Source organism: Scylla paramamosain, chromosome 6, assembly GCF_035594125.1.
Source record: "Scylla paramamosain isolate STU-SP2022 chromosome 6, ASM3559412v1, whole genome shotgun sequence".
Lineage (NCBI taxonomy): Eukaryota > Metazoa > Arthropoda > Malacostraca > Decapoda > Portunidae > Scylla > Scylla paramamosain.
This window is the reverse complement of record NC_087156.1, coordinates 23,755,172-23,778,496: the sequence shown is the minus strand read 5'-3', so window position 1 is coordinate 23,778,496 and position 23,325 is coordinate 23,755,172. Positions and strand designations below refer to the sequence as shown.

Here is a 23,325-nt window from a genome sequence, read left to right as displayed (position 1 = left end):
ATAAGAAATTCTGCATATATATATATATATATATATATATATATATATATATATATATATATATATATATATATATATATATATATATATATATATATATATATATATATATATATATATATATATATATATATATATATATATATATATATATATATATATATCTGTGTGTGTGTGTGTGTGTGTGTGTGTGTGTGTGTGTGTGTGTGTGTGTGTCAAGATTGTAAAAAAATCCGGTTTTTTTGAAAACCTAACCCACTTTTTTTTGGTTTCATTGTTTTTTTTGGGATTTTATTTATTTTTATGTGTATTCCTCATATTTATATGTAAATCAGCTTAAATAAGGAGTTAAAAAGTAATCTGGAGTAAGTAAAATAAGTAATTAAAAGTAAAAGTAATCTAAAGTAAGAAAAGGTATAAAGTGTTTTTTTTCTTTTTTCATGTAGAAGCGGGACCGGGAGAGAGAGAGAAAAAAAAAAAAAAAAAGGCCCATTGAGGTGCCAGTCCCCAAACGAATCGAAAGCGGTAGTCAGAAATTACAGGATGTGTCTTGAAACCTCCCTCTTGAAAGAGTTCAAGTCATACGAAGCTGAAAATACGAGATCAGGCAGGGAGTTCCAGAGTTTACCAGAGAAAGGGATGAATGATTGAGAATACTGGTTAACTCCTGCATTAGAGAAGTGGACATAATAAGGGTGTGAGAAAGAAGACGCGGGGGGAGGGGTGGTATGCAGTTAGAAAGATCAGAAGAGCAGTTAGTATGAAAATAGCGTTAGAAGACAGCTAGAAATGCAAGATTGTGGCGCTGAGAGAGAGGCTGAAGACAGTCAGTTAGAGGAAAGGAGTTGATAAGACAAAAATCTTTTTGATTCCACCCTGTCTAAAAGAGCGGTACGAGTGGAACCCCCCATACATGTGAAAGATACTCGATACATGGACAAATAAGGCCCTTGTACAGAGTTAGCAGCTGGGGGGAAGGGGTAGAGAAAAACTGGCAGAGACGACTTAGAACGTCTAACTTCATAGAAGCTGTTTTAGCTAGAGTTGAGATGTGAAGTTTCCAGTTTAGATTATAAGTAAAGGACAGACCAAGGATGTTCAGTGTAATGGACAGCTGAATATCATTGAATAAGAGCGGAAGGTTGTGTCAAGTTGATAGATGGAGGAATTGAGTTTTGAGCCATTGAACAATACTAAGCTTGCTCTGCCCCAATCAGAAATTTTGAAGAGATTAGAAGTCAGGCGTTCTGTGGCTTCCCTGCGAAAACTGTTTACTTCCTGAAGGGTTGGGTGTCTACGAAAAGACGTGGAAAAGTGCAGTTTGGTAGCATCACCGTAGGAGTAGATAGAACAAGAAGTTTGGTTTAGATCATTGATGGATAATAGGAAGAGAGTGGGTGACAGGACAGAACACTGAGGAGCATCACTATTAATAAATTTAGAAGAACAGTGACTGTCTACCAGCAACAGAACGGTCAGAAAGGAAACTTGAGATAAGTTACAGAGAAAAGGATAGAAGCTGTAGGAAGGTAGTTTGGAAATCAAAGCTTTGTGCCAGACTCTATCAAAAGCTTCTGATATGTCTAAGGCAACAGCAAAAGTTTCACGAAAATCATAAAAGAGAATGATCAAGACTCAGTAAGGAAAGTCAAAAGATCACCGGCAGAGCGGCCTTGACGGAACCCATACAGGCAATCAGATAGACGGTTGTGAAGTGAATGATGTTTCAGAATCTTCCTGTTAAGGACTTTAGAGAGGCAGGAAATTAAAGCAATAGGACGGTAGTTTGAGGATTAGAATGGTCACGCTAATTAGGAAGGTAGGAAAGGTAGATGTTGATAGGCAAAGTTGAAAGAATTTGACGGGGCAAGGTGCAAACACGGAGGCACAGTTTCGGAGAACAATTGGAGGGACCCCATCAGGCCCATAAGCCTTCCGCAGTGAGGGCATGGAAAATATCACTGTAGATTTTTGTGGGTATTATGAAGTAGTCAGATGGTGGAGAAGAGAGAGGAACAAGCCCTGAATCATCCAAGGTAGAGATTTTAGCAAAGGTTTGAGCTAAGAGTTCAGCTTTAGAAATAGATGAGATGGCAGTGCTGCCATCAGGTTGAAATAAAGGAGGGAAAGAAGAAGAAGCAAAATTATTGGAGATGTTTTTGGCTAAGTGCCAGAAGTCTTGAAAGATTTTGGCACTTTCTATTAATGAAGATCAGACACTTGTTTAAGTCATGCTGTTACAGGTTGGTCAGGTTGGACAAAGCCTGTGTTAACTTGTACTGTACAGGAAACGAATGGGTCAGGCTTGACTACTTTTACATTTTTTATGTATATGTACATTTATACACATTATTTATCAATATGATATAGAACCATATTTTGATATGTAATATATATATATATATATATATATATATATATATATATATATATATATATATATATATATATATATATATATATATATATATATATATATATATATATATATATATATATATATATATATATATATATATATATAACACTTAGGATGTTTTTTTTTTTTCTTTTTCTTTTAATGCCAACCATGGTGTGTGTGTGTAATTCACCTACGGTCGTCAGCTGGTCACCCAGCCAGTCGTTCCCATATGGAAAGAGCTCAGAGCTCATAATGACCGATCTTCGGGTAGGACTGAGACCTATGACCCACCACACACCGGGACAGCGAGGTCACAACCCCTCGGGTTACATCCCGTACCTACTTGCTGTCAGATGAACAGGGGTTAGACATTAAGAGGCTCGCCCATTTGCCTCGCCGCGCCCGGGATTCGAACCCGGGCCTTCTTGTGAGCCGAGCATGCTAACCACTACACTCAGCGGTGTGTGTGTGTGTGTGTGTGTGTGTGTGTGTGTGTGTGTATAATCTCGCGCTCATCACACTGAGGTGTCGGTGCCGACAGGTGGTGCCTGGGCAACGTACAAAGTTCCAATCGTTGTTTCTTCCTCAGGTGACTGGCTACGTGATCATCTACCAGCTCTCGTACTTAAGAACGCTGCGCCACTTGCTCCCGCGCCTGGCTGTCATCAGGGGACGCGAACTCTTCCACGGATATTCCCTCGTAATATATGGTAACATCTTCTTGCAAGAAGTGAGTATGTCCTGAAGCAGGTTATGCTTGCTGTACCAGGATGGGCTGTAGTGCTGCGTAGTATTCGTATTTATCTTTACGCTAAGCACGTGGTAGAAAAAGGCGGACCGTTGTTTTTACACGAAAGTTTTTTCTGTTGCCAACTGACTTGGGTGAAGGACAAATTGTTGCAGTTTTTCGAATGTATCAGATGTAAAATTCCTACTGAAATGCTCGAGTCAGGTCACTGATTTACAGATTCATGTGCCGGACTAAAATAGTAAAAATTCCACTAAAATTACTTATTTAAAAGATAGTGACGAAAATAAAAGAAGTGCAAAAACATGCAAAGAAATGGTACAAGACCTGAAACACCCGACGTAGTCGATAAACAGAGAAAGTAAAGCTTTATGAATTGAGCAAAGAAAGTCAAGGAAAGACAGCGATCGAATAACCCACACTCATGTCTAAGGACCTGTCTTGCCATGCTCGATTCAAAGATGGTTAACATAGTAATATATTTTAAGGTAATTATTCAGTAGAAGAATAATGACGACCTTCTTCAACACCACATCGGTAACCGGTGAAGCACGTCCTGCAAACACAATATTTCGCGTCAGTACGTCCATCCTTGCCTATTTCGTTGGCTGTCAAAGATAAGACGGAATTACTCCACCATTCCTATGCATTTATTACCGCAAATCATGTCAACGAACTGATTTTTCGTCAGGTTCAACAGCATTTCGGGATACAAAGTTAGTGAATTACCCGGGCATAAAGAGCGATGCCTATTGTAGCAAAAAATAGCTACTTGTTTATGGATACGAGGCTGTTATTGTAATACATTTTGCAAAGATCAGATTTGCTTTTCAGCACAGGTATTTGAACCATTTCGAAAAAGAAAGTTGCATTATATCAGTTTGAGGAGAGCTCACATGCCTGTTGGCATGTACAGTACGCAAGAACGGTACATATGTAATACTATGGGAAGCTATAAGTACAATATAATTGAAAAACGTAAAAAAAAAAAAAGAATAAATAAATAAATAAATAAATAAAAAATGTATATATATATATATATATATATATATATATATATATATATATATATATATATATATATATATATATATATATATATATATATATATATATATATATATATATATATATATATATATATATATATATATATATATATATATATATATGCACGCACACACAAACACACACACACACACACACACACACACACACACACACACACACACACACACACACACACACACACACACACACACACACACACACACACACACGATGGTTTTGCTGTGGGTAAATTAATACCATACTACTCGTTAAATTTCGTGCCGCACAGCATGTTCTGCCTGCTTTTAAAACTCAGCCTTGCCTGCTTTTAAGACGCAGCTCACACATGAAAGTAGTGAAGATGTTTCAAAATGTATCAACATTTGTGGAGCAAATGAGGATATTAAAAATAGAGATGTGTTTGCTCACGGAGGGTAAAGTGGAATATTAGTGTCGCCTTATGGCTAACGATTTATTTTTCTTTTTCCCCGCTGTCAGCCAAACCTTTGGAACTTGACCCACGTGCTGAGCGGCGCGGTGCGGGTGGAGAAAAATCTGTGCAGCGGGCCTCCTAACCGCTGGGATCTGCTCTCCCCTTCCCCGGCCCTCAACGTGGTGCAGGTAAACACTTCCCTCAAATATCAACAAATATTGCCATCTCATAATTACTGTGATGTATTACCGATGTACTATACGTCGTCAGCGAACACTCATTCCATATACTTTTTATGTCACTATGTTTCGTAATCTCTCTCTCTCTCTCTCTCTCTCTCTCTCTCTCTCTCTCTCTCTCTCTCTCTCTCTCTCTCTCTCTCTCTCTCTCTCTCTCTCTCTCTCTCTCTCTGTCTGTCCGTCTGTCTGTCTGTCTTTTAGAAGGCAAGATAGATATGTTACTACGATCCTATGCTGTGTTCTATACGTGTCTGAACGTAGTGTTGTATCCCGGTAGGATTATGGATTGTGTATCTACCCGATGTGTGAGGAGCAGAGGGACTGTGCCAATGTCACCACCGCCCTCCACACCTATTGCACTACGCATGGCGGCTGCTACCAAGGTCAGCATACACACACACGATATGAAATGATCGTACCTTTTTTGTGTGTCTGTAACTCATTCAATTAACGAGGGTGATTGAGAATTGCGGCAACATTCACATCACACGGCCATCTTGAGGCTTCATTATTTGATTTACCCAGGTCTTCTCGCTAGAGATACCAACAAGCATTCCCTCTTCTCGCTCCAGGTCCCCAGTGCCACGAGGAGTGTGTGGGAGGATGCCACGCCCTTCATGATCCTGACGCATGTGTAGCCTGCAGGAATTACCGGGACGGCCACACTTGCGTCCCTGAGTGTTCTAGGTCTGCTGCCAACAAAGTCCACGTGAGTCAATGGTCCCACGCGTTACTAACTCAAAGCCAACTGTGTTGCTGGGGACACAATTACATGTTCTTTTTAGAACTTCTATTTTACCTTATGTGCTCTATCCTTGCCCACATGCCAGCTCCATCTTCGTATGTCTATAAATTTAACACAAGTATAAAGAAAACTTTTCTTATATTTTTCACAGTATTGTAATACACTAAATATTTTTTGGACAGCACTTAGATTATCGATGCATTCGCGAGAACGAGTGTGCCAAGGAGCCGTGGAAGGTGGAGAGAGAGGTGGGGCCGCAGGGTACTGAACGGCTGGTCTGTGTTCGATGTAATGGTACGTTCCCCACCTCTCCGTCTTCTTTCCTATACCTTCTTGACTTTCCTACTCACTTCATGCACTCATTCAAACATGTGTCTCATGTGTTCAGACTGATGCCCATTTACAAAGATGCCCTTACATGCACAAAAATTCATCATTAGGATATGAGAAAAAAAAATTTCTTAGTCATACTTTCCTCATGCAGACAATTGCTACGGGACGTGCCGCGGAACAAAGGTCACCACTGCAAATCTGGGGCGCCAACTGCGAAAGTGCCAGCAATTGAAAGGGAACCTGGAAATTATAGTGTCAGGCGGCGGTGAGTACTTCTCCCTGAGATCCTTACGGCTGCCACGCCTCTCTTTGTACATGTTGCATTACCAGTCACCACGCACAGCAGGCGGGAACAGTTTTTATTAAAGTACTTTTGTTTTTTTTGTTCACCTTTTAATAACTGCTTACATTTCGTTCAGATGTGTAACAACAATTAACAACAACCACAACAAAAACAACAGCAGCAACGAGAATGATGACAGTAAGAACAGCAATAACAATAATGTAATAACAATGATAATACCAATAACAAAAACAATAACAATAATAATAACTAATAATAACGGCGGTAGCAACAACAATAATGATGATGTTGATGCTAATGATAATGATTTTAATAATAATAATAATAATAATAATAATAATAATAATAATAATAATAATAATAATAATAATTATAATAATAATTAATAATAATTATAATAATAATAATAATAATGATGATGATAATGATAATTATATTGATAAATAATAATAATAATAATAATAATAATAATAATAATAATAATAATAATAATAATAATAATAATGCTGAGACAACTTATTCCTACATAATAAAAAGGGCTTCAGAATGATTTTACGGGGGGAGAGAGAGAGAGAGAGAGAGAGAGAGAGAGAGAGAGAGAGAGAGAGAGAGAGAGAGAGAGAGAGAGAGAGAATATTTGATAGAGTACTTTGAGCGCGCGCGTTTTGTGAACGAAAGCAGAATTGTACAAAATTTATGAGGGAATAGTAATAAGCTGAAAGTGAATGTTTAAAAACACCATATGGTCTGAACTGGAATGCCTTACATCTAAAAAGTCTGTCTTGGAAGTACCAAATAACAACACGGGAATGTTTCTCCTGACAGCGAACTTGATGCAGCAGCTGGAGGAGAACCTGGGCCAGCTGAAGGTCGTGACGGGCTACTTGAAGGTGTACGGCTGTGACACACTCTTCTCCTTGAATTTTCTAAGTAACCTGGAGAAAATTGGAGGGGAGGATTTGGTGCACGGCAGGTAACCACGACGAATGCTTTTACATGACTGTCCCGTGAAGGTCATTCCTTTTCTTTCTCAATCATTACACGGCCACTCATCATCCATTGCTTCTCCACACTGTTTTATATCACAGCAGTTACGATTTACTGTGCTTCCCTCACTATTCTGTCATTAAGCCCTAAAAATCGTGTTTCTTGAATAAAGTCAGATGAATTCACGTACTCCGTGTTGCTCTGCCACGCCCTCAGGTACGCCCTTTACGTGCTGGACAATGAGAAGTTGCGGGAATTATGGGACTGGGAGCACCGCAACCACAGCCTTGAGATCACCCGGGGAATGCTCTTCTTCCAATACAACCCAAGCCTATGCCGGGGGCTGATCAGGGAGCTGGCCATCCGGGCACAGGTGACACAGGCAGACCGCGTTCATGTGTCCCATGCAGAGGACTCAGCGCCTTGTAAGTGTCCAGTTGATATTTTTTTGTTAAGGAAAGCATGATTTTTCGGCAATAGTTTGATGTTACAAGGTAATGCCATGATATGATTTTTTTCCAACCTGTAATGCAGCGTTGAAAGATACGATGACAGGGATCGTGTACCAAACACTTCTCTACCACCACCCAGTAACAGGAGGGAATGCTACATTTCAGGCTACACATCGGACCTGGAGGTGCGCTGCATCCCTCTGAAGCATGGGAGACTTGAAGTTTTCTGGAAGTACCACTATCACGGCCGCGATTATCGGTTTGTTATCGGCTATTACTTGTATTACCGGGAGGCGCCTGAGAAGGTCACACTTTATCAAGGCCGCGACGCCTGCAATGACAACATGTGAGTGAGAAGCTGCCTCCTGACGGCACATTTATAGCAAAGTCCTTCACTGCTTTTTTGTCTCTGTCTCCCTGTTTGCCTATTTGTCTGATTGCTTGCCTGTCTGTTCTCATCTTCCCGTTATCTCTCGTTAATTCATGTACCACGCTCTAGATGAATGAAGCTAATGAAACGAAAACTTTACGATTTCACACTGTTTATCGAAGTTGTATATGGAACCTCTAGGAACCCTACTCCGTGCAATGGCAGGTGAGGCCCCCGTTTACAGTAAGCAGCTGGCAAGAGGATAAAATGACATAAACGACAGAGAACGCCTACCTTTATGGAAACAGTTTTTATCAAGAGATAAGATTTCCAGTTGAGATTTTTAGAAAAGAAGAGACCAAGTATGTACAGTAAAGAAAAAGAGAAAGATCGAGTGTCAGTGAAGAACAGGGGATAGTTGACTGGAAGGTTGTTTTGAGTAGACAGACGAAGGGAGCTGGGTTTTTGAAGCATTGAACAGTATGCCTGCCTCATTCAGATGTTATAAATTATGAACCAAGATCATCAATGCTTGGAACGAGACAGATTCCTAGGCAATTATTAAATCAACACAACGGCATGTTAATTTATTGGCACTTTAAGGTTAATATTGTATATGTGGCGCGATACACTTCAATGGGCATAAATAATAAGCTTGATATATAGATTTATTTGAATGATATATAACAAGTTAGTAAGCCATAAAAAGCGGCACGCTTGTTGCTGTGCCCGCCTGAATCAATACCACTTGTCTGTGTGCCGTCATGGAAGGTCACTCCCAACTCTTGACCTACCTCTCCCCGGCTGATTGACACGCACTCGTCCAACGCACCTCGAGCGACTATAACAGTTCCGTAACACCATTAACTTTTTCTTCCAGAAGTTCCAGTAAGAAAATGTTGGGTGTCTCACCGTTATATGTGGGTCTTCCTCAGGGTGTGGGAGAGGGTCTTTCGGGAGTACGAGCGAGACAAGGAATGCGTGGTGGGCGTGGACAACCTCAAGCCCTACACTCAGTACGCCGTGTACGTTGACGTCTATTACATTGACGCTGTGAAGAACGCCAGCCGCTCCAGCATCCAGTACATCACAACCCAAGTCGGTAGTAAGTTTCCTCTTTTCTTGTTCCTTACTCAAGATGCATCAAGCGAGGCTTCACCTTGTGGTTGAGTCTTGAGTTGCTGCATCATCTCAAAACCGCATTATGTTTATCCATCATGTGATATATTTAAGCTTACAAAAATGAAAGGCATTACGTGTACTGGTAGAACAAAATTAGCAGAACCAAGAATGATTTCTGTTTTACTTTAGCAGTGAATAGTCCTTTTTTCGCCTCTCGACTGGCTTGGAAACAGTCGAACTACTCTTAGAAACATTACCTAACTACAACCGCCTCAATTCACCTTAGAGTGGCAGGAAAAACACCTTATTCTCTTTTGTCTGTGTGCAACTCAGCTGCATTCTCCAGTGTACCACGCACTGCAGCACAGTACCACCAAGAACTATGATCATATGCATTCGTTAGCCTATATGCAAAAACAACAATAACAAGAGCAAGAACAAGACAACAACAACAACGATAACAACAACAATGACAATAATAATAATAATAATAATAATAATAATAATAATAATAATAATAATAATAATAATAATAATAATAATAATGAGAGCAACAACAACAACAACAACAACAACAACAACAACAACAACAATAGTATCACTGCTATCATCATTGGTAATGCCAACAGCAATATACTTTCCTGTCATGCTGTACTTACACAGCAGCTACAGATATAATTTTTATCATCCACTGCTTACACTCCACCTCAAGTCGGATTATATTACGTTACACTTCCAACACACGTCAATACGTCACGCGCCTCTCACTGATCACGCTTAATCGCAATTTTTATTTTATTTTCATATAAAAATTCTGTATTTTTATTGTTATTTTTTTCTAAGAGAACGTTAGGAATAGAGGCGTACAAGTGCTTCAGGCATCCACAAACGCATCAAGATCCGCATGTTAATTCGATGAAGGAGTTTTCATTGTTAAGTCTTATGATTGTTAAGAAGGCAGTGCAGGTGGGAGCCATTTGTTACGCACGAAACAAAAGTATATTTTATGTAAATATGTAACCTTGATGCGGTCATGTCTTGCAGAGCCGTCTCCAGTGCGTGAGCTGAAAGCCACGTCTCAGAAAGGCACCTCGGCTCAGTTCTTGTCCTGGCGTGAACCTGCTGTGCCCAATGGACCCCTGAAGGTGTACGAGGTGAAGTACGGGAGGCTGAAGCTTTCTCGTCCACACCTGCAACCCGAGGGTCGCGACGTGTGTGTGGACAGCAAAGATGAGCCGCGTGAGTGTCGCTCGGGGCGGCGCTTGATTGTAAGGTTGCATTTGGTCAGGAATACAGTTTTTATCCGTCACTCCTCATAAAAATAACATTAGAAAATAGCAATGGTAGTAGAGCTTTGTTCACTTTATGAACATGTGCTTATTCAAATTATGATTTGACATTATAATTCAGATGTCAGCCAAGTCTGTCACATATTCGTATTTCATACTAGCAATATGAAAGGTAACTTGTACATTCAGAAACAGAACAACTTAGTTGAAGGTGAATATGAAGAGTGAGGAGGGTGTTAACAGAGAACAAGACGAGGCCCAGCGTGCATGAAGGGGGAGAGGAAAACAAGGTGACCCGCTGCTGTGCGTGTCCAGGCTCCGCTGCCAGCCTCTCAAAGGAGGATCGACGCTTTGATCACCAGTTTGACGTCCACTTCGAAACCTTTATGTGGCAAAGCCTGCTCTGCAAAAGGCTGGTAGACTATTCTCTTATGCGAATCAATCTTCCATAATATTTGTAGAACTGTTGATATCTATACACTACACTTTCTCTTCTGCATTTTCAAGTGTTGCTTCCTCAAAACCTTTACACATAAATGCTTTCTCTTTTCACAAAAAGGGATAGTGACGACAATGAAAATAAATCAATGCCCGCCTCCGTCAGCCTAAGCAAGCCTCCCGCCCAGCGCCTCAACTACTCCACTGCAGGCGAGGCCTTGAGGAATGTGAGCGACATCACCCCCATGGTTGCCAGCGCAGGGACAGCTTCCACAGCCGCCAAGGAGCAGAACATCCCCAGGCAGCGGAAACGAAGAAGCACTGTCCATCAGTCAGCAGAAACACAAGTCAGGTGAGCTAACCACGATGTGAAGTGGTCATATTGCGTTGGTATTACAATCATTAAGTTATAAAACTGATGACAGGTATGCGTAATCACCAAACAATTACGGAGCATTCCTAGTAATGTTTACGTTTTGGAGGCAAATAAAACGAATAAGATCATCGTTGCAGGACAGACAAACACATGAGCGACAAACAACGAAAGGAAGAGGAGAAAAAAAATAAATACAAGAAGGTGGAGCATGAGGAGTGTGAAATAAGCGCTGACACAAACGGCGACACAGGTGAGGCGCCTTATGATACAATGCTTATTTAGTGAAAGGGAGAAAGGTTACACTATATGGACAGCATACGAGTGTTGATGCCTTCACCCAAACTATCTCTGCAGCGGCGGTGTGTGACGTGAAGAAGATAACGACCAACAATACCCGCGTGACCCTGATGGGTCTGTCGTATTTCACACAGTACAGGGCAAGTATCTGTTTTGTACACACTGAGCAAATCTGACCGTGTGTGTGTGTGTGTGTGTGTGTGTGTGTGTGTGTGTGTGTGTGTGTTTGGTTCTCCCTCCTTCCTCTTTCTCCCTAATGGTCACTCAAAACCTTGATTTCTCCTCCTTTGTGTGTGTCCGGCAGGTGTGGGTGAGGGCATGTCACAGCGAGGGCAGCGACTGCAGTGACTGGTCTGTTCTGGATGTGACAACTCCTGCGGACAGTAAGTGTGTGTGTGTGTGTGTGTGTGTGTTTTTTTTTTTTCTTGTGTGTGTGTGTGTGTGTGTGTGTACACACACTAGTATACTATACACTAGTATAGTGTATAGTATACACTGTATATGTATACTGTATACTAGTATATGGTATTTGTTTTTGCTATTTGAAAATGTTTCAAGCAACATGTTATTCAGAGTGGTGGCGAGAAAGCCGAAGTTTGTCACTACTGTATCCCATTGTTTCAGTGTCCATATATAAGATAAAAAACTTCAAGGTGAAACAAAGGAAAATAAACGAGACGAAATGGTCGGCCACAAAATCAGATGCCATCTCCAGTAACTCCACGCCCAGAGCAGCGCCACAAACAGGCACCACGCTCCTCCTCAGTTGGGATCCCCCGATGGTCCCGATGGAACACATCCTGGCCTATATCATCGAATATCAGTTGGAACAGACATCTAAGGTTGGTGCTGCCTATCATTTCCTGGTGTATTTATGTATCCCGTATAATGTTATGGCGTTTTCCCTCTTTTTGTAGAGAACTGGTACAGAATCCGTTGAATAGGTGCATTTCTACAGTTGTGAGAAAGGTTGGTCTCCCACACATGTTGTCTTTCATGACAGTGTGAGGTGTGATGTGCTGACTGAAAGTTAGCTGTGAGTAAAGTTTTACGTTTTATCATCAACAAATGAGTAAAGGAATTCTTTCATAGCTAATTTCATGAAAACACTTCTGCAGGATTATATTAAGGTGGAAAAACCGAGTGAGGAAGCATAATCACTTACAAGAACATTAGCAATCTTTTTAACATGTGCTTTGTTGATCGGCAGAAAAAAATATGCGTCCCAGAGCAGAAGGTGCGTCACGCCGAGTACAGATTTCCGCTGCAGAAGTTTGGCACCTACACTTTGCAGATCAGACTTCGTTCTCCCAGCGGCGATGGACCCCCTACCAGCCTCACCGTTAGGGTCAAGGCCAGTCATTTTCCATGTCTCCTAACAAAAAAGTTCGTTTTGGGGATGTAAAAAAAAAAAAAAAAAAAAAAAAAAAAAAAAAAAAAAAAAAAAAATATATATATATATATATATATATATATATATATATATATATATATATATATATATATATATATATATATATATATATATATATATATATATATACATATGAATTTATAAGCTTTATAAATTAGAAGCATTCTTTCCAACAGAAACCCGATATTTATTGGGCTGTCCCTGTTGCCTTCTTGTGTGGCGGTTTGTTAGGTATCTGCATTATGGAGGTGGCCTTATGGATGAGGTGGCGGAGAAGAAGCGAAGCTCCACAGTCCCCCAGCCATAGCCAGACTTACGGAGGTACCATAAAAAATAGAGCGATTCTTGACTAAAGACACACAGATACATGCACACACGTCAGCCATATTTTTAGTATTGTACTGTTCTACAGGGAAACAACTCCAGATCCAGTTATTCTATAATAATTATAGTCAGATGGTGGCAAGTGACGACACTGTCGTGTATACATATTTACTCAATGTGTTGTTTGTAGGTATCTATGAAACAAGCTCTTCTTGTCAGCACTTTAGTCATGTAACGATTTTGGTGAGACTGTAACGTTTGAGTGAACCTTTCACTTTTTTTCTTTTCACCTTTATCAGAGCTCGTACTGAAGGCAGGACTAAAGCGTCTTGAGGAGGGTTTCGTCATTCACGGCGACGCCCTACAAGTAAAGCTGGACCACAAACTCGGTCAGGGGTTCTTTGGGAAAGTCTACCTCGGAGTGCTGAAGCTTCCTGCAGGGGAAGAACGACAGGTGGCAGTGAAGACTCTCAACGAGAAAGCCACGTACCAGGACATGAAACACTTCTTGGAGGAGGCCTCCGTCATGCAGTGAGTGGACACAGTCACAATTTGTTACAATCACGTGTATTGATGTCATCAGTGTTACATGGTGATACTGGATATCTGTGCATTTTCATCTGATTGATTAAAGATTTTGCGTCTTTTAACAACAGGCATATTAGATCGAACTTTGTGGTACGTCTGGTTGGCGTGGCTAACAGTTACCCGCCAATATATGTCGTCATGGAGTTTATGGAGCGTGGTGACCTCAAGTCCTTCCTCTTAAGAGAGGAAGGGGCGACGCTTACAAATGAAGTAAGTCTTATTTCGTCACACTACATTATAGGCATTAAAGTTTGACAAAGAATACTTAATTAAGTGTGAATAATATTGTGTAAAGTAATTCCTACTATTTCTGAAACAAACATTCTGATCTGGAGGAGGCTGGAGATCTGGGAGGCACCAGGTGGTGGGCATCACAGACACTGATAAACATACATGTCATGTCACCGCAGATCTTCAGTGTAAGAAACAATTTATGTTTTGGCAGAAAATGGTGGAAATGGCGGTGGAGGCAGCAGACGGGATGGCTTACTTGAAGGCCAATAATTGGGTGCACCGAGATCTGGCGGCGCGCAATTGTATGCTGGGGGTGGTGGAAGACAGAATCATACTCAAGATCGGAGACTTCGGCCTCACCAGATACGTTACCACTGACTACTACAAGAAGAGTTAGTGTTGCTAATAATATTGCGTCAAATAAATAGCATGTTTTTATATCTGTCTGCCATCCTGATGACCTCTCTCTCTCTCTCTCTCTCTCTCTCTCTCTCTCTGCATGTGGGAATGCTGACTCATCCCCGTGGTGGTCCCTCAGAGACATGTGGTATGCTGCCAGTCCGCTGGATGGCCCCTGAGTCACTGGAGTACTACCGCTATTCTGCCAGGTCTGATGTGTGGAGTTACGGGGTGTTGCTTTGGGAACTTGCCACCGGTGGCCGCCAGCCTTATGAGGTACGGTCTTTTCTGCGTAAAATGTTATCTCAAGAATGGGACGCATTATCACAAAACACACTGTAAACTGTTTTGTTTATTCGTCAGGGCAAACAGGAGGAGGAGGTGGGGGACTTCATTCTCTCTGGTAAGCGGCTGGGACCTCCCGACAGAGGTCCAGATTTCTTTTACCCGCTCATGCTGAAGTGCTGGAACGCAGTACCCGAGCAGCGACCAACCTTCAAGCGAATAGTGCAACGTCTTCTTCCAATGACCTCCAAAAAGTATTTGGTGAGATGTTCCTGATGATGCCACATAACTTTAATCTAGAAGAAACTACTATGTGAATTCAATATATTATAGAAATGTAGTAAAATTTTCGGTGATGTGCCATGTAATAAGTTTATCTGGCGTGAAGAATACTTGATAATGAAATAATTAGAGCGAAGCTGTTATATAAAACCTGGCTGATCTGGCAGAAGAGGAAAAATAAGGGAAACAGGAAGACCGAAGATTCTTTTTGCAGCTTTACTTGAGAGATGTGTTAAGCTTTTCATTAAATGTTCCATGAACTCCCACATTTAGTGTTTGTTAGCTAATCACTTCTGGATCATGTCTGTTGTGGTTACTCTGAAGATTTGCGCATAATCGCAATTTCAGTTTTTGTGACAATATAATTTCGCTTTAGTGAAATTGCGATCCAATTGTGTGTGTGTGTGTGTGTGTGTGTGTGTGTGTGTGAATTTGAATTTATTGAGTAAGCTCAGACTTTATATAAAAGTATGGAGCACAGCTCTCCAGCAAAAGAATACAAACACTATAAATTATATACAGAATTTGCATAATATTACATAAGAAAAAATATATACAAATGAAATACACTGTAAGCAATGGAAAAAATGAATAAAAAAAATGTGTATACATATAATGATACATACTATTACTAATTAAGAAATTAGAAAAAAAACTATTGACCTGTTTTGCACACTATTTATCTAAACATGCATAGCACCACCCTCAAAAACAAAGATAATTTCTTCATCACACTTAAACTTGAACTTTGCATGAACAAAACATATTTGAATTGTGTTGGCCTATTTATGTAATAATTTGGTATATACATATTACGTAATCTAACAACTTCCACATCCATACATTAAAAAAAGAACATGAAATTCATCTACTACCTCAACATTACACACGTTACATATCCTATCTTCTCTACTGACACCTTCATACCTACCAACATTTACAGGAAGTCTATTATTACAAGTTCTAAATTTAGTCACTAATAATCTGTCACCCTTTGTTAACTTTTTCTAAATACTGTTCTCTAAACACCCTATAATTGCTACTTAATGATTTTGTTTCTGAATTATGATGCTAAGTTACAAGCCACTGATCTTTCAATCTCTGTTCCACAGCTTTCTTCACCCATCTTGAATTAGGAACATCTTGCAACAACCACATACCAGACATTCCACAGTCATTACAAATATTCTTTATACAAGCTAACCATGGAGAAGTATAAAGCCCTAATCTATCCAGCTGTAACAGACATTGGTACATTACATAACACAATTTAGTATTTTACCTGAAATTAGCCTAGACCAATAACCTATCATTTTTTTCTTTATATAAATATCAAGTGGAAATACACCCAGTTCACCATACACCATATCATTACAAGTATTCTTATGAACACCCAAAACCTGTTTTAAAAATTTCATGTACATATACTCTAACTTCCTAGCAATATGGTAACCCCAAATTTCAGATGCATAAGTCAATATAGGTAACACCGTGGCGGTAAATAATTCGAGTTGTCAAACTTCCTACACTTACTTATTAATGAGTACATTGCTTTTGTGGCTGTCTCTTTTAGCTCCAGCTCACCTTTGCGAAACCTCCCATTATAATTTAATAATACTCCAAGATACTTATACTCTGTCACTACTTCAATGTTTTCACCACCAAATTCAAATTCATAGTTAGATAAATTTTGTCTTCCCCTACTAAACACTACTACTTTTGTTTTGTTACAATTTTGCTTCAATTTCCATTCATTACAATATAAATTCAGAGCAACCAGTGCCTGCTTCATTCCATCTCACTGTCACACAAAATAACTGCATCATCTGCATACATAATAACAAATAGTTTAAGATACATGTTTAAGAAATCATCACCAAAATTTACATAACTGCAATTATATTCAATTAATTTACTTTCAATATCATTCACACAAAAAGCAAAAAGCAACAGTGATAAATTTCCCCCCTGTCTTACCCCTACATTGCAAAGGTGTCCATTCATTACAACAGGCACCGTACTTTGTATCTTACATTTAATTCTTGCATGTAGTCCACAGTGTACATCAGACCACAAAGGTTCATAATCTAATACTTTAAAAATTACAACATACTTCATAATCACTGGTGATCCTAAAAAATAGTCAATAGTTGTATTGTGTGTGGTAGTAGGTTTGCCAATGCTGCAGTCCTCCCCTAACCTTCCATTAAATATGTAAACTTGGTGATTCTTACAAAAATCCAACAACTTTTTCCCATATGAATTCCTATCTGAGGGTTAAGTCTTGGTTTGCTCTAGTCTCAGTTATTCCAAAATCAGTTAAACTTACAGACAAAGAGTCCTCAGCAGTATCAGAAGGAACATCAGACATAGTGAGAGTGTGAGCATTAAAATCGCCACAAAGAACATGCACATAATCGTCATCTCATCAAAGTGCTCTTCATTACCATATCTAGAGTATGAGGGGGGAATGTAAATACAGCTTATTACCAGTTCCCTACCAAAATTTACACTACTTCTATCAACTTTAACTGAAAGTAAAGAATCATAAGTGTTACTAATATGCCTCCACTTAAAACTAACATTTTTCTTGATGGCCATGAATAAATCCCCAGATTTAAACCTGCTTAATTTGCTTCTATTCTTAAAGACAATGTCAAAGCCAATATTTTCCATATTATTTTTTACATTAATCTTATCAGTATCATCACACTTAGTTTCACATAAACAAATCACATCATAATCTTTAATAAAGTTAACAAAATCCATACATAAAAACTTTAATTTGATACCACAGACATTAAGAGACAACATATTAATATTAATATAATCCAAGGGAGGAACAAACTGAACAGAGTTAATATTATTTACACTAACACCATTATCATGCCCAAGTATGTGCTGTGCCCCAGCGCCATCCTAGGCCCTTGTTAAATGATCTAGATTTAACTTTTACCAATCAGGCGCAGAAATATCAACCTTTTCTAAGTCATCAGGACAGTTTATAACAACAGGTCTATCCCCACTGTGCAACCATGCAAGAATGCTCCCCTCCCTTGTGGACACATTTTTCATCGTTTTTTTTTGCTCCTTAACCATATTCAACATTTTAGCCCTTAAGGAGGTCATGTCATCATTTATATATAATTTTCTTTGCCTATCTTTGAGTTTTTTCTTATTTTGCATAATTTAATTTTTTTTTCTTTCGGTGGCAAAACTTCACAATCACTGGCCTACCTCCTCCCCTGGGCTTCCCCAAACGGTGAACAACAGAAATGTCATCCTGCTCAATTTTCACTCCAATAGTGTCAGCAAGTTCTATAACTTTAGCTTCCAGCACCTCCTCACTTTCGTCCTCTTCTTCCTCTAGTCCAGAAATACTTAAGTTCTCCCTTCAGGAGTACTGCTCCATCTTGTCGTTTTCATACTTGAGCAGGAGGCAATTCCTCTACATTACTGCGATCTTGTTTTCTAATTTATCACTAAATTCCTTGAAAGCAGTAGATACAGCCGTAGATACAGCGACCGAAATTATTCTGGCCAGGCTGGGCAGCATAACAACAGCTGCATCCTTAATCGTCTTACACTTCTGCTCTCCCTTCCATCAATGCTGCTGGTTATATTAGCAAGCTCGTTTTCTACCTTTGTCTTCACTAATTTTTCAAGTGTGTGTATATATATATATATATATATATATATATATATATATATATATATATATATATATATATATATATATATATATATATATATATATATATATATATATATATATATATATATATATGCCAATCACAAGACTCCATGTACAAGTTTCGAACATTTGTCACTTTCCTAATTTCTCTGCTACGTATAGTACGTCGCCCATTTATCAAAGTGATCATTGTCATGAACATCTTATTGAGAGAGAGAGAGAGAGAGAGAGAGAGAGAGAGAGAGAGAGAGAGAGAGAGAGAGAGAGAGAGAGAGAGAGAGAGAGAGAGAGAGAGAGAGAGAGAGAGCTAACAAAGAGTCGCTTTTCAGGAGTATTTCCAGAGGGTGTCCTTCTTCCACAACCCCGGCTCCTCTGAGCATGAGGGCCCGGATGACATTGACGAAGGGTTCAATGCCAGCAGCTCAAGTCAAGAGGAAACTGAGGCTGGGCACTCGGGCTCATACTCATCTTCTTTGCCGCCTTTCCACCACCTTGACCAAGACAGCCAGGTTGAAAATGAGCAACTTGAGAATCAAAGCAGCGAAGACGATACTGCAGTCGAGGACGATCTGGTAAGGTGATTTCGTTTTCTTGCAGCGTTGTGAGACATTGACGAGCTACAGACGTGACAGCCATGGCTTCGTGTGCCATGCCGATACAAAGCATACATTTGAGTCATGTTATCTTTCCTCATTGAATCATACAACTCAGACGGCTGACAAATACTTGAAACTACTCTAGTGATTATTTTGGTGTATGCTTTATACTGCTGGCTGTGGTGAAGTGAATGAGCTGCCTTTGTTATTAAGGAAAACGTTAATGAAAAATGAGAAATATCTAATAAAATAACTAATATAAAAGTTTTCTCTTTAGCGAAGTATATGTTGCCTCATATTTGACGTGAACACAATGCGTAGCAATTATCACAGAATCACATAAAATTCGTAACTAGTCTAGTGTATGTTGGTTAAAAGAACGATATGTTCAAGACGACACAATGCCCACAGGTCTGCATGACGCCTGAGGAGCCATACGAGAGGCTGTGTTCTGGCCAGCTGCCTTGCATCACGAGTCACGTGGGGCGATTTCCACCAAGCGGTGATGCTCCACACAAGAAGCTTCTCTTCCGCACTTCTTGTTTCGCCGAGACATAGCCTTCTCCCTCACAGCCTCTTGGCGGCGGCTTCCACTCTTCACCTCTACAGGACACAGCTAGCCTTGATTGGAACTGGCAACAGCGTTGTCCAGTCATAAAGCTTTCCATGACAAACATCAAGTAGTACATTGGTAACTGGTGTGAATTATGTGTTGTGCTTCACTTCTGATATACATGTACCTGAACTGATAGACCGATGTGATTTCAAACATGATCATCACAATGTGTCCTCTTTACTACCAGGCATCGAGTCACGCCTTTCATGTTCTTAAGACAGGGGGAGCGAGTTGCTCTGTTTTTAATATGGAACATAAATCTAATATGAAAAGTAACGTCAAGTACACTATACAATATTTCAGTGTCAATGCAGAATGACAAGGCATCTCACGATGAACTGTAGAATTCTGAGAGAGAGAGAGAGAGAGAGAGAGAGAGAGAGAGAGAGAGAGAGAGAGAGAGAGAGAGAGAGAGAGAGAGAGAGAGAGAGAGAGTGTGTGTGTGTGTGTGTGTGTGTGTGTGTGTGTGTGTGTGTGTGTGTGTGTGTGTGTGTGTGTGTGTGTGTGTGTGTGTGTGTGTGTGTGTAAGTCTTTAAAGTTTGGATGAACAGAGGAGACAGGCACAGACTCCCGGATCACACAGCTGACGGGTGGCTGTGTATGTCCGAAGGTTTACTGCCTTGCGAGAAATGTACTTATGAATGTTCTTGTAATAATGAATAATTTCCCTCATATCTACAATACATTCATATGTGGACACAGCATTATGGACTTAATCGTACAACCATTTCTGATATGCAGTTATACTTTAGTTCAGACAGAAATACGTGTTCATTGTTCATGGCTGGCACCAGATGTATGCTGCTGAACTCTGGAGCACTACTTATCATTCGTGCAACGAAGCTTACTGATGCATGTAACTGCTGGGTCTTCCTAAGCTTTTTCCTTGTTACTTCGCAATGTTGTGATAATTCGGCTTCCGAGTACACTCGAAGGTTTGCAGCCATTCGTCGCTTTAACAGGCGACACTGAACGGCATCTCATGACTGGTGATGTGCTTAGCACTATGTGACTCTACCAAGCAGTATTTTTTGATCATTAAATCATTTACCTCCACAGGTGAAGTTTTCTTTCTTTCTTCGGTATCAATGACAGCAGGAGTGGCATCGAGGTACTAAAAGTGAAGGTGATAATCAGTAGCCTTGATTATCCCCCCCCACAATGTGTGTGTGTGTGTGTGTGTGTGTGTGTGTGTTCTCTCTCTCTCTCTCTCTCTCTCTCTCTCTCTCTCTCTCTCTGATAAAGGAAGACTATTTTAAATTTCATCGCAAAATGTATAATCTGGTTGCGCCTCACAGCTCAGTAATCACCTCGCCCGTTCTGGACGCATTACACACATACGTATGCCAACCTTATGACGGATGAATCAGTTTAGAGCCATTCCATACGCGACCATTAATGTCAACAATACCAACAATGCAGTTAAGCTTAAGTGTGCCCGCGCGCGCGCGCGCGCACACACACACACACACACACACACACACACACACACACACACGGTCTCTCTCTCTCTCTCTCTCTCTCTCTCTCTCTCTCTCTCTCTCTCTCTCTCTCATAACATTTTCGTTGTTAGATATCACATCATCCTTTCAAAACACTGTCTACAATAAGTCAAGTATTTTCTGAAAATGTGAAAAAAGGACATACCAACCTTCTTTTCTGTAAAGTGAACAAAAATGTCCAAAGTGACTCTTCTCCTACCCTCATTATAGATTTTAATCTGCTTAGTCTTCATTGAAACTCAGTGCAACTGAAAATTGAAATATGAGGTACAAATATTTTCAAGCTTCTCCAATTTTTAAAGTTACTAATATAAATCCTGCGTTTTCTCACAACGCATCGCAGAAAACGAGTCACAAAGGCACACTGAGATATAGTCTTAAAAGTTCAATATACTATTTATTGATGAAGATGATATATGGAAATATGATATATGGAAATATGATATATGGAAATAGGTTTCATGCATATGTTTCATGCAGAGACTGCCATGCGTTGACCTGACGGCTTCTTGCATCTTCCCTTATTTTCTCTTTATAAGGAACACCTGTAAGGCAACACTGGGTAACACCAAGAAAATAGTGGTTGTATATTTACTACACGTTTTGGAAAAAAAATACAAGATAAGACAAAAGCAATCAACGCAAATTTCACATTATCCCACAATATCATAAAAGACCTTGTTGAAGATTTTACGTATGTCAATATGACGATTTTCAGTCAACTTTACCTTTCTTCAGTTTCAAGAATATCTACTGAATAGCGACGAAGCGCGTCAGTCTTGATCGATGTGTTAGAATGAATCTTCTTGAAATCACTCCTGAGAATACTGTGTAATGTAACACGCATCTCCTCAGCGGCCTCTTCCCAAAGGCACAGAAGGGAACGACTGCACCACGCCGCGCTCCAGGCACCTCACCAGGTGCGGTGCCATACTAACCCCTTCGTAGCGCACGGTGCACGGGTCCTGTCCCACTGCTATGCTGAAGGCAAAGGCCAGTGCGAACAGGCCGCAGCTGTACCTGTCATTCTGGTGCTGCACAGGCTGCACTATGGCGCCCGATGGCGGCACATGCAGTTCCTGCAGCTGCTCCACCAGTGCAGTTGTGCAGGTGGACAGACTGTTGTACATGGAATCGTACACCGCCAGCTGGCCGCTGCGACAGCAGCAGCCAGTGGGTACCCGCCAGGCGGCCATAGTCCGCCATGGAGTCCTGGCGCAGCGGCGCAGAGCGGTTCATCACCTGCAGGAAAAGAGACGTGGCGCGGGGCTGGAGCGGGGGCAGGGTGAAGGCCGCGCCGCAGGCGTACAGGCTGCAAGTCTGTGGAAAGCGTGTTTGCAATATGTCCTGAGCCAGGTCAATGACGTCATCAGAGAGCCAGCGCCGCCCCAAGATGTCCCTTCCGTCAGCACTGCGAAGGCGAGGCAAGGGCAGCGGCTGGAACAGCACAGTGCACGACTCTGCCTCGCGACGGAAAGCCTCCCTGTGTTCCTCGCCACCGTGGCAGGCGAGGTGATCGTCAGGGGACGAGATCCCCTGGTCTGAAGTCATATCAAGGAGAGGGGAATTCTCCTGGACTGAGGTCAGGTCCTCGTCCAGCAGGGAGGTCCACTCGTCATCCATGTCCTGGTCTAAGGTCAGGTCATGGTCAGGGGACGAGATCTCCTGGTCTGAGGTCAGGTCCTCGTCCAGCAGGAAGGTCCACTCGTCACCCGTGTCCAGGTCACTGTCTTGCGTGCAGGCGTCACCATCAGCTGTTTCATAATCACTGGATGATGAAGCGTCATCATCGGCTGTCTCACACTCA

General features: G+C 40.7%; 1 protein-coding gene across 7 annotated transcripts in view; it reads left to right on the top strand.

Moving 5' to 3' along the window:
• LOC135101445 (insulin-like growth factor 1 receptor) overlaps nt 1-22,154 on the top strand; it is a 31,775-nt gene extending 9,621 nt beyond the window's left edge. For 6 of the 7 annotated variants that reach the window (XM_064005406.1, XM_064005404.1, XM_064005405.1 and 3 more), the window contains 26 exons: nt 2,991-3,131; nt 4,698-4,820; nt 5,149-5,254; nt 5,444-5,580; nt 5,799-5,910; nt 6,101-6,214; nt 7,079-7,226; nt 7,457-7,665; nt 7,858-8,038; nt 8,998-9,167; nt 10,229-10,423; nt 10,717-10,885; nt 11,033-11,263; nt 11,425-11,537; nt 11,642-11,724; nt 11,889-11,967; nt 12,209-12,426; nt 12,795-12,938; nt 13,175-13,319; nt 13,622-13,853; nt 13,979-14,120; nt 14,356-14,536; nt 14,683-14,819; nt 14,907-15,089; nt 19,134-19,376; nt 19,812-22,154. In XM_064005406.1, coding sequence (XP_063861476.1) covers nt 2,991-3,131; nt 4,698-4,820; nt 5,149-5,254; nt 5,444-5,580; nt 5,799-5,910; nt 6,101-6,214; nt 7,079-7,226; nt 7,457-7,665; nt 7,858-8,038; nt 8,998-9,167; nt 10,229-10,423; nt 10,717-10,885; nt 11,033-11,263; nt 11,425-11,537; nt 11,642-11,724; nt 11,889-11,967; nt 12,209-12,426; nt 12,795-12,938; nt 13,175-13,319; nt 13,622-13,853; nt 13,979-14,120; nt 14,356-14,536; nt 14,683-14,819; nt 14,907-15,089; nt 19,134-19,376; nt 19,812-19,958 — 4,083 coding nt within the window. In that variant the 3' untranslated portion in view covers nt 19,959-22,154. The remainder of the gene's footprint in view (nt 1-2,990; nt 3,132-4,697; nt 4,821-5,148; nt 5,255-5,443; nt 5,581-5,798; nt 5,911-6,100; nt 6,215-7,078; nt 7,227-7,456; nt 7,666-7,857; nt 8,039-8,997; nt 9,168-10,228; nt 10,424-10,716; nt 10,886-11,032; nt 11,264-11,424; nt 11,538-11,641; nt 11,725-11,888; nt 11,968-12,208; nt 12,427-12,794; nt 12,939-13,174; nt 13,320-13,621; nt 13,854-13,978; nt 14,121-14,355; nt 14,537-14,682; nt 14,820-14,906; nt 15,090-19,133; nt 19,377-19,811) is intronic. The other variant, XM_064005408.1, reaches the window with a different exon arrangement.
• Nucleotides 22,155-23,325: the final 1,171 nt, after the last annotated feature.